Below are 11,984 nucleotides of genomic sequence, written 5' to 3'. Positions count from 1 at the left end.
AAGGGTGCGGCCTCCCTCAAATATCATGGCATTTAAATTCTATGCGAAAAAATATTTTCAAGAAATCTTTGTGCACATAACTTTGACCATCAAAGAAATAGTGGCTTCTCTTTCACCGTGGGTTTCGTCCAACTCATTAAATTAAAGTTCAGAACCATCAATTTAAGCCTATCCGTTGGTCCGATGCAAATACAATAATAAAAATATATAAACTAATTAATAAATGCTCATAAAATTATATGCTATGCAATTTAAATATGATATTTTTGTTTAATGGTAAAAAAATTAAGGTCTAATTTTCCATGCAATAAATGGATAATTGGGTTGCCAAAATTTAGGTATGAATAAAAATAGTTAACTACGGACATACATCACCACTAGCTTTGTAACAAGAAAAGAGCAAGTGCTGAGAAACCATGCAATTCCCTACAATGGTAGAACCACATGCATCGAGAATGAATTTACTTTATAATGAGTCATTTATGTTAGATTTCGAGAATGAATTTTCTTTTAAGTACAATAAAGTGGAACAGACTAATCTTATCTATGTAAAAATGATATGTTTGGGAACTTCTTGGATAGCTTGTATACTCTTGTCATTAAATGTGGTTTGCTAGCGGTGTATACCAAAAATCCAGCATCTACAATCATTTGATCAGTAGCAAATGTGGAAGAGGAGATTGTAAAGTTATCAGTTGCTTTCAAATTCAAGAAATCCCAATTGCTTTCAAATTCAAGAACTCCCACCTAATGTAAGTATTATGTGTTAGTGCACTTGAAAATATCATGTATGCTCAAATTTACACTAGACCAGACATTACTTTTGCGACAGGATTTCTAGACAGATATTTGTTAAATCCATGACATAATTATTGAGTTACTGCCAAGAAATTTTTGAGATAATTAAAGAAGACAAAAGACCATATACTGATTTACGAACATTTTCAAGTCCTACAACTAGTAAGATATTTGGATGCAAACTTTGTTGGCTGTTAGGATGACATAAAGTCGATAATAGAATACATATTTTTGTTTGCAAGAGGTGCAATAAACAAAAATCTATGTCATCCTCTATCATGTAACCGGAGTTTATACCATACTTTTCAACTGTTACTCAAGTTATCTAGATGTGAAACCTCTTGAATTTAATTTTGTAGATAGACCCACATGGTCATATTGAGACAATAACTCTACAGTTTTATTTATTAATACAATAGAGGTCTCAAAGGGTCTAAACATATGGCGGTCAAGTTTTTTACCATAAAAAAAAAATACATAATAGTGATGTTACAGTAAAGCATATTTCCATAGATAATATGGTTGTAGATCTACTAACTAAAGGCCTTCAACCTTGTGTTCTTGAAAAACATGTCATTTACATGGGTTAAGGAGCATCATTAGATGATGTTGTTTAGTGGAAGCTATTTTGATTTTACTTTAATAAAGTTCACATCTATGTACATTTAGCAACATTATGATATATATTAACTCTTACGAATTCAATAAAGTGATTCTAAATGCATTATTATTGAGTTTAATGCATATATTTGCTAAAAATCTCAAGATATTGTGTAAATCTTAAGTAAAGGCTAGTGACATCTGGTTATTACCTTGAGCATATATTTGTTACACATAAAGAAATATTAATTATAAAGACAAGACATGTGTGGGTTCATTCAAACTATAAAGACATTCTCTAGTGATATAGGTTTTTGTGACACTTAAGATAAGAGAATGGTAACTAATAAATGAGATGACACATAAAATATTACTTTCTACGAGATGTGTTATTTATTTGCTACACTACCATATTGAATCTATATCAATAAAGTTAAAAACACTCGTGACCATGGGAGGCTCTGTGTGTATACATGTAGTTATTGCTTGTTTAAGACTTTATATGATATGATTGATTATTAAGAATTTTCATGAGACGAAGGTGCACATGTGCAATGCAATTTCAATTGATATAGTCCAAGTAGAAGAATCTAAGAGTTTTTATAATATGGGCTACATTAATTGATATTATAATTTACCATTTTACGAGATTTGTTTGATAAGGTGAGATAGAAGATTTTTTAATTAGTTTAATATGGAGGTAGCTAGTGTGGGCCGAGTTAAGCCTGGCTCGTAATGAGAGGGTTTAGTTGAAACTTCTATAAATAGTACTCAAGTCTCTCTTCTAACCCTAACATACATGATTATCCTCACATAAGGAGCGTTCACGAAAACGTTAAAGGTGATGGGCAATCTCATTAAGCAAGTGATATAGAGAGCAATAGAATAGGAAGTTCTTGAGTTTGGATCGTCACTATTCCGCATCATGAAAGATAGTCCAAATTAGTGTGTACATCTCTTTTACTTGTTTATATGTGTTCTTGATTCTAGTTATGGAGATCTTAGGTTATGCTTTTGCATCTTATAACATGGTCTATAAATTAATCACATTTGAAGTGATTTTGGCCAATTATTGTAGGCGATATGGTTTTTGAGCCTTGTCACATAAGAAGTGTGATCCTCGTGTTCTTCACATGAGTACATAATGTTGAATAAGTGCATATTGGTATTGCATGCAATTGTTGAGTTGCTTGATCAATGTGTGCGCATATCCATATGATAATTGATTCTTCGTAGCTTGATCGCATAGAAGTGGTATTACCCACTTGCTTTTGCTCTCCTCCCTTTCCAAGTTCTGAGGGTAAGGACTCATGAATGTTGTTTTGTGAATGAGAATACGAACTATCATTTGGGGAGATCATTTTTGTTAATTTATTTTGATGGTTGACCTTCCCTTGCAGGAGCCCTAAGCATGAAAAAATTACCAAACGAGTTCAAAACTTAATGTACAAATGTTAATTTAGTTTTAAATTTTCTAAATTTTGCTAATTTAGTGTTAAACATTCGTGTGGAATTTCAATGTTATCCTTTCAACCAATTTTCACTAGAAATTGTTGACTTGGTGGGCTAGTCATTGTTAGCTATTCCATATGGCACTCTACCACGTCAACGATTTCTAGCAAAAATTAACTAGTGTCGCGACCTCCCTTAGCAATGAACCACTCAAAGGTTTGACTAATGGATTACTAGCCTCAAACCTAGATCTAGATCGGGCTCTTTCAAGGGTTCAATATTTATCATGCAAATCATTTTTATTTTGAAGTTGCCACTAATCAACATTTTGGTGGGTGAATTAGAGATTCTAGTAAAGTGTAGGAAAACACTTTACTCTTATAAACCGGAGATTACATAGATTGGGGACTTAATTACAATATTTCTCTAATACCTTTTAAGTACATTTTTTTTCCTTATTATCAAATTTTTTTGCAAGCAACTTGGATTAATTTTAACCTAGACCACTAAATAAATAAATCGTTAGAATAAGGAAGGAATCTACTTACCTTGATGTTAATTTTTTTCTTGGTCAAAAGATAACTGTATTCATTACTCAAAATAATACATGAGAAGTACATAAACTTTCATGGCAAAGTAAGTCGAAGCAAAGCAAAGGTTAAAATATTACAAAATAAAGCCAAGATCGCGACCCTTTGTCCCAGCCATTGTAGCACGTGCAGGATAGCTATCTCTGCACACGTCAATCTAAATCTAGAAAATAAGGAAGATCAACAAAGTACCAACAGGGTTAAGCACATGCTCGTACCACAAAATCGAATTTGTCAAGCAAAATAATTGGCGGCTAATCATTGGATCTTGAATTATTGTCAGTAATGACATTACGCCAAAAATTCCTTCTTTAATATATATAGCATTGCTAGTTGGCAATGCACGCCTAGATTTGACTTTCTTTACACATGGGACATAGCCAAAATAGGTTGAATAAAAGACCAAATTCAGCGAGATGGTAGAGCTCCCATGATCATCATTAAAACTAGATGCAGAGGACTTGGACAAAGCACTGGAGTATCGAATCCCTGAAAACATTATTAAACTCCCAAATCTAATTCGGAAGAGAAAAACTTCAATGTCTAGAACTAGATAAAGAGAGTTCAAACTCTTACATCTAGAACTAGATTGAGAAAAGAGAGCTCCCAAACCTAGATTAGGAGAAAAGAAAAGAACAAGAAATCTCAAATAAAATTAACAACAAATGGAGGGAAGGATGAGACTATCCCCATGGCTAAAGATTGAAGAAGAAGAGGAGAGAGGGAGAGAAAAAAAGACCTTTCGGCTACTTCCATCAGTCAATTTCCAAATAGATGCACGCAACTATGCTAATTAAAAATGCATGTTGAACCTAAATATGATTTCTAATTATCTTATAATTCCAAGTGTAATTCTAACACAGCATTCAATTCTAGATTAATTAATCCTAAGGATGCAATCACTAAATGACAAAGCATATATGATACAAGTATGCAATCACTAAATGATGATATGGAAATTTATGTAACTATTTCTATATGATATGTACATGACCTTTTTTTTTTATATTTTATATCAACATTCGTAATTAAAAATTAATGGAAATTAATTACCTAGAAGGAATTAGTCTATCAAATCCTAATTTAAGCTGGAATTTTATACTAATTTTCTAGGATCAATCTAAAATGCAAATTATCTAGGAACTATCCTAATCAATCAGGAAAAATAATCAAAAACCTATCCCCAACCTTATCTAGGATCCTTCCTATTCCTATCCCATATCTAATTTAATATCTATTCTAATCTAACATTTTTTTTTTGTTGGTATTTTTTCAAAATAGAAAATAAATCAAACGAAGATTAGATTTATTACGAAAAGATAAACATAGAATCGGAAAGATATGCATCGATTATTCAAGTAGACTTAAATTTGACCAATAAGATGATCAATCATATCCAATGGATTGAGGATTGGATTAGCCGATATTTCGTGTGGTCGAGAGTCATCGGATTGTCAGCCATGTGTATAGGGTGATCCTACCTTCATTCAAATTAAGAAATAAAATCTATGATTCAAATTCAGATAAATTCTTGCCTAATTTCTAATATTCATCTCCAAATTTGAATCAACAATGGATGGCAATTGACCACGAGGACGATAGCCGGCGGTGTGCCTCGCAAAAATGGGGTGTGGTTTGTGGCTAAGGTGCTCACGGCCAAGGTGTCCAGCAGTGAGTCTCGGTTACGGTCGGTTCATGGATAGGGAACGCAGGAAGGCTCACGGCCAAGGGAGATCTCACGGTGGTTCTCAATGAAGGTCAGAAAGCAGTGACGTTGCGGTGGTGAGGAGGCAGCTTGGATCGGCAAGGGTAGCCATGGTCGTGTCTTCCGCGGTAGTTGCTCGGTGGAGGGGGCTTCCGGTCGGGGACCAACACTTGATGCGAACCTCCAAAACAGAAGCAGAACACCTCAGCTCGTTGATGGATCGACTACACAGCTTCGTCACGGGTCAAGGGGCGAGCTCGGATCAGTGCAAATCAGCAAGGCAACACTGACAGCGGCTGGCCTTTTTGTACAGAGCTCGGAGCAAGGGCAGCGACAGCTATGGAGGCGTGGTGGCTCAGGAAAGTAGCAAGGGCGCCGCGGGCAGGCTTCTCATTGTCACGGCTGCAGGTAGCAGGGGGTCAAGCTTGTCGGGGCTGCTGCGGCGTCAACAAGGCGGGCAGCCATTTGTGGAGGAACTCGGCCAAAAAGGGGCTCAGCCGAGGCTTCTTCCTTTTCGCTGTGTGTGTGTGTGTGTTTTCTTTCAACCATGAATTACCTCCCTCGAATTATGAGACCTCAATGTATTTATATAGTGTTAACCAAGGTCTAATTTTGATTATACGGGCTTAATTTATGCCTCATTAAAGTAATAGGCTCAAATATCTTAAGACCTAACTCTTACTAAACTCTAATGGGCTAAATTTGACTAATTAAAGCTCTATAAACGCCCCCCCCGCCCCCTCCTAAAAGCTCCCCGGGGCATCCACTTATGGATTTGGGCCACCATTATTCCCATCATGGACTCGGTCGAATTTAGTTATTTTTAGGGACTTAATCCATATATCTTAGTTAAGTTCAGAACCATTCACCGTTGGTCTAATTAAAATGCTGTTAATGAACTAACCTGGATGCAAGATTCTCCTAATTCCAAATGCAATTTTATTTATTCATTTTTGTTTAGGAGGCAGGGTTGATTCATAATTTTTTATGCAATGAATTCCTAAGTGATTAACCAAAATTTAGGTATCAATAGTTGAGAAGACTATAATGGAATTTCTTAAAAAGATTTAGAACTAAATTGACAGAATTAAAAAAAGAAGAAGTTAAATTGGTATTTATACAATACATTAAGAACTGAATGGTTAATTTCCCCATTGTTATAATTATGGTTATAATTATGGTTAATGGATCAACGAATACTAATAAATTAAGATATGTCTTTTCTATTCACGTATCTCTTTTAGATTCATGAATTTCTTAAACTTTTCCGTCCACGTATCTCTTGAATTCACATATCTCTGAATTCGTGAATCTCTTAAATTCATGTATCTCTTGATTCATGAATTTCGTAGATACATGCGTCTATTTAATTCATGTATCTCTTCTGTACATTAACTAAAAATCTCTATAAATAGATAGGAGCATAGAGCTTCATAATGGTTTTTTGGTTTTTCCGACTCGATTCCAAAAAAGACTCTGATACACTTTTCTACTCTTCTAATTTTTTCTGAGTGTGCTGGTTTAATTGAACGGTTCGACTAAGTCCTGTTTGTATAGTGCTAATCCAAACAGGTTCGATGTGTTGTATCTTGAGAGGCATAGTTCGTGAATCTGCAGAGCACTATTGACATGAACTAATTGCCTTAAGGAGATTCGGATATCCGTACCTCACCTCCAATTTTATGTTTTGATTACAACAAATAGTTTGTGTTTTCTTTGAAGTATATTCCAACACCCATCACTTGCGAGACGTGTCATGCAGCATCACTCTTCATGTTATTCAACGAGCAGCTTTCTTTAAGGTCTCTAAATTTGACCTACTCTAGCAGGCCATGAAATCCCAAGGACCCATCTTCATTAATGCTGAAATTAGTTTTGCCCACCAGATTTATCGTGACGTATCTCCTATGGCGTAATATCTTCCAATTGGGACAGGACAAGTGCATTGATAAGACTTATCATCCTAAATTTATGGAATAAGACTAAGATAACCTCAAGTTGACAACACCGCATTCCCTACTCGTACATATTTCCAAAGGAAGAAAATCAACGGTCCGCCTAATAGTGAAGGGATCCCTAGCTACTAGCTAAGGGACTTATTGCAAACAAATGTTATCCACAAGTACGATATTAACATTTTATTTATGAAGTTTCTTGCACGAAATACACAACAAATTACAAGATACGGAAATTGACATTGGCCAGCTTTCCTGGCTCGAATACATAAAAGCACAACCCCTCTTTATACATGCATCGTATTGGATTTTCCCAGTTTGTCAAGAGTAGGACCAAGCATATGTCTTGACCGCATAATTTTCTCGTATATTTGGCTTGGATATTCTTTTTCTTTATCGTTATCTGGAGCAACGATTTCTCTTTATATTCCCGCCTCGCACTCAGGCGGGACCATCGGGTACCTCGATCGATCAGCGCAGTAGTCGTAAATCATGTGGTTCATTCGGACCCATCTGTATCGCCTCGCCTCCATCGCGCTCAGCTGCTGGTACGAAGCGCCCTCCCACCAGTTCCTAGGGTTCGAGGCGCAACTCGCAGGCCCAGGGACTGTGCAGCCCTCGATGTCGAAGTCCTTGTAGTACGCGTAGAATGGGGCCTTGGACCAGTCGATCTTCTCAAGCCCTCCTCTTGTGGCCCAGTCATCTGCTTCCCACAAAGTGGAGTAGACTCCCATGGGCTGGTATGTTGGATATGGCAGTCTCCTGGCCTCATTGTTCTTGAACACTCTTATGGGCACATCATCTACATAGAATCTGCAACAAAATCCCAAAAAAGAGTTAACCCTTCATACTCCAATAGATCCTTTTTCAATCGGCAATGGACATGAAGACCAGAAACAGCCTCAACAAGTCCACAAAAGCAGCCACGAAAGTCCATACTGACTACTGAGCATGCAGTTATTTCCGGAATATTATTAGATAGGGCTCACAACTGACACTCCACAGTAGACTTTAGGTCACTCCATTGAAAACTTGTCAGAAAGCATTTGGACATCTTACACGACATGGTGGTGGTTCCAGAGGATGGTATAGGTGTGGAAGTCCGCGGCCGGGTCGAACCAGAGGTTGACCCTCTGCTCTCGGTCGCCCTTCCCGTGAGCGTACACGTTGGTCTGGACCGTGTAGGGTTGGCCGGTTCGATTCCCCAAGAACTCGAAGTCCAGCTCGTCCCGTACGTTGTCCGTGTTCGAGTTCATCTGTCGGCAGAGCCAAACACACCCCGTTCACACAACAAGTCAGTCTGGGAATCACAGCTCACACGCTAAGAGAGAGAGAGAGAGAGAGTTTGGTTTATGTCTAGAGGCAAAACACATACGTAAAAGGCCGTGACGGTTCCGGCAGAGTCTCCAGGGACGAGCTTGATCTTCATGCTCACACGTCCAAACAAGTACTGGCGTTTCGAAGCAAATCCACATCCTGCAACATGTATTGTTGAAGTTCAGTGCCTTCAGTCAACCAAGATAAGCAGATGATTAAAACATTTTTGCTCCTCTCTGTTTCGATCACGTTCTTTGAACTCACATAAGCTTCTTTAAATATATATGGCGGTACTTTTTCTATGGTATCATACAATATTCGAACTATTCGTTTTGATTATTTCTAATTAATGAACACAACCCGTACGTAATTTGGCATAACGAAAATTAAATTCCCTTGATGTACCGACATCTTTGTTTCAACTGAATTTCACGCTACATTAATGGAATGTAACAACCATGAATGTTCCATCAATATGCCTCGCCCATTCTTGGCTTTATTTGTATGGTAACGTACTCATTGGTGAAAACATGTGCTTGACGGGCCACTTGATAGGAAAACGACGACGATTTCGCTTGTTCTCCTCGTTTCAAATAAGCAGCGAGGATAATAGTAGACTTTCATGCACGGGACTTGGTCAAGTCGAGCATAGCGTGTATATATATAGATATGCTACCTGAATTTTGGTCGAGAATGAGTTGAATGGCCTCTCCTCCATTGATTTGCCTGATGTGAGAATCCGCCCAAGTAACACGGAAGTCTTGGAGAAAAGTCGCTGGTCGACCCAAGACCAAAACCAGAGGAGAGCACGCCAGAACGCAGAAGGCAGCTAGCATCACGAGATCGAGAGGTCGCTGAGGATACATGACTGAAGCCAGGGAGAAGGATAATGACAGGAGAGGGAGTAACTCAAGTTGATCGAGTGTGACATAAAAGAGAGAAGATGGGTTGCCTTTTATATAGAGCGTTAGCAATGGGGAAGAGAAGGGAGAGAGCTGTGGGGGAGTGAAAGGGATTGATTAGGGCATTCAAATGGAAAACGCCATTACCACCCTTTGTTTTCGATCCAGCTAATGGCAAGCCGTCATTTGGACCCACAATCTCTCCCTTTCGCACGTGCACACATAAATTGCATTCCAATTTAATTTCTTCGACCTGACTTTTGAAGATATAAATAAATCAACTAGAGTCCCAACCGTTCTCCTTAATTATAAAGTTCACTTTATTTAAATAGATAAGTGCACCGAGAGTTCTAAACACGTGATCAAGTCTTAAATCTGATCAAATTGGTGTAATTAGGTTCCTCTGCTAATTCCGTGAAATTTATTTAACTGAAAATGCCAACTTATCTTTTTATTACTTTGTTAAGACATGTGATTTTGATGTGACATTGCTTATTAATTTTTTTAACAGGGATGCGCTGATGTGGCGTCTTCTTCTTCCTCAGGGCTCAAGGGACCATGGTTGCCAGGAGCTTCCAGATAAGATGGCCATGAAAGTGAGCTTTGACCTCGATCTCATGGGCCACTTGAGGAAGGGCGGCCATGGCCCGATCTAGCCCTTGGCCTCTCGAGCTCAAAGCTCGTGGCCGTGGCCAGATCTTTTTAAGGGTTGCATGCTTTTAAGGAGGCAATGAAACTGAAGGAAACGAGGGATCTCCGAAGTTGGAATCGTACTCAGTTTGGGAAAGTTAACCTAAATATCATATTTTTGCTGATTCGAACTGAGACAAACATTTTAGAACAGAGGGAGCTGCAAGCCTCTCTAATCGAGGAATAATTAAGACTGGCGTGTGACTACTAGAGGGGGGACAGACATGTGAAATTTTTTCTAAGTCTCAACTTTGTACAGGCCTGAAAAAATCAGATTCGATATCTGGAAACCTATGAAGGCCAACAAATTCTCAATAGACTTGCATGCTTCATAGGCTTCTCATCCTCCAAATTCTCACTCGAGAGAGAGAGAGAGAGAGAGAGAGAGAGATTACGCGACTGCCTTGGTCTCCTGCATTTAATTAATGAAATGGCATGACGTGCCCTGCACTAGTTGTTCGCTCGTGTGTGCGTTGGCATAGGACTATCACCAGATGCCCTACGGGTGGATGTTACAACATTATCATGAGCTTTAATTGCGTGGTCCAAATTTTTAAGTGATATTTTGAGGGAATTAAAATAAAATGCTTGTTCTTTTCAGTGCTCTTTTCCTTCCTTTGCATAAAACAAACATTATGACTCCGGAGCCAGAATTCTAACTGAGTGAGGCGAAAGAGAAAAGGGATAATGATATAAATAATTTTTAAATTTTAATTCAATATGTAATGTATTCATTGAACTTTTTAATTTGTTTAATGCGGTCTTTGAACTTTAGTCTAATGTTCAATAAGGTCTCTGAATTTATAATTTGTTCAATGTAATCCTTAAACTTTCGATACATGTTTAATGTAATCCCTTCATTAATTCAAGATCATGGACAACTTTTCATATAGTTCAAGGATTAAATTGAACATGTGCCAAAAGTTTAGTAACTACATTAATAAATTAAAAGTTCAAAGACCACATCGAATTTTGAGCTAAAATTTAAGAATCACATTAAACATATTGAAAGTTCAAGGATCAATTGCACATTAGACCAAAGTTCAAGGACCATTTGTATCAATTTTCTAAGAGAAAATTATCAAAAAAATCTTAAACTTATTACATTTGTACCAATTTAATTCTAAATCGTTTAACGTTAACCAAATTAATTTTAAAATTTTTGAGAATTTGCTAATATAATCCATCTGACTAATTTTAGTAGGAAATCGTTGACATTAGTGCCAACCATCTTATGTGACACCATCGACCCTAATATAGACAATTTTTGTAATTTTTAAAAATAATTTTTTATCTTTTTTATTCCTTTATTTTCTTTATTGCGATTAGCTAGGGTTGCTTGCCAAACATTGGGTGAGGGCTTGCAAGCCCTTGCCACCCACTAGCGAGGATCGTGGTCCTCGCTTAGGTCTTCATCATTTGCCGGTGAGGGCTACACCCTAGTCAGATCTGGGTGAGGATGGCCCTCCCCAGCCCATTTTTACCATCACCTATGGTTGGTCTTTAGCCATCTACGAAAAGTTTAAAAAAAAAAATCTAATTTTTTTTTTTAAATTATTCTTGTCAACACAGCCTGCATCAAGTAGAACAATTAGTGCTAACTAGACCGACATGTCAGGGTTTTTCTATCAAAATTTGCCTAAAAGACTATATTAGTAAATTGTTAAAATGTTTAGGGATGAATTAATACAATTGAAAGGTTTAAGACTAAATTGATACAAATGTAATTTGTGATAATTTTTCGAGGAATAAATGTTTATGTACGTGACTTAAAAGGTCCAATTAAATATGTAATATTATAACATATGGAAAAGAATGCTGTACAATAAATCAGTATACATAAAAGGTAAAACAATGAGAGTTGTTTTTGTTTTTAGCTGAGATAAAAATTTTGAAGAGTACTGTTGATATAATTTTAGTTAATTGTATGTTTTAAGTTTCTTTATGAAGTTTCAGCAAAGAAAGCCAAAGCTAA

At 37.1% G+C, this 11,984-nt stretch overlaps 1 protein-coding gene across 1 annotated transcript; it reads right to left on the bottom strand.

Annotated features, from left to right (window-relative positions):
* Nucleotides 1-7,257: 7,257 nt before the first annotated feature.
* On the bottom strand, nucleotides 7,258-9,356 carry LOC104418410 (probable xyloglucan endotransglucosylase/hydrolase protein 6). The gene is made up of 4 exons (XM_010029747.3): nucleotides 9,094-9,356; nucleotides 8,476-8,576; nucleotides 8,160-8,356; nucleotides 7,258-7,913 (listed from the first exon to the last, which is right to left on the bottom strand). Exons 1-4 carry the CDS (start codon nucleotides 9,281-9,283, stop codon nucleotides 7,523-7,525), a joined length of 879 nt encoding a protein of 292 aa, XP_010028049.2. The 5' UTR covers nucleotides 9,284-9,356; the 3' UTR covers nucleotides 7,258-7,522.
* Between the last annotated feature and the right edge of the window lie 2,628 nt (nucleotides 9,357-11,984).

Source organism: Eucalyptus grandis, chromosome 9 (genome assembly GCF_016545825.1).
Source record: "Eucalyptus grandis isolate ANBG69807.140 chromosome 9, ASM1654582v1, whole genome shotgun sequence".
Lineage (NCBI taxonomy): Eukaryota > Viridiplantae > Streptophyta > Magnoliopsida > Myrtales > Myrtaceae > Eucalyptus > Eucalyptus grandis.
This window is presented reverse-complemented; position numbering and strand designations above follow the sequence as displayed.

Excerpts from the sequence above, each read along its gene's own strand:
- LOC104418410 (XM_010029747.3), bottom strand. The coding sequence starts at position 9,283 with ATGTATCCTCAGCGACCTCTCGATCTCGTGATGCTAGCTGCCTTCTGC. Across the intron at positions 8,577-9,093 it reads CATTCTCGACCAAAATTCAG|GATGTGGATTTGCTTCGAAA; the intron begins GTAGCATATCTA and ends TACATGTTGCAG. Across the intron at positions 8,357-8,475 it reads GAACCGTCACGGCCTTTTAC|ATGAACTCGAACACGGACAA; the intron begins GTATGTGTTTTG and ends CTCTGCCGACAG.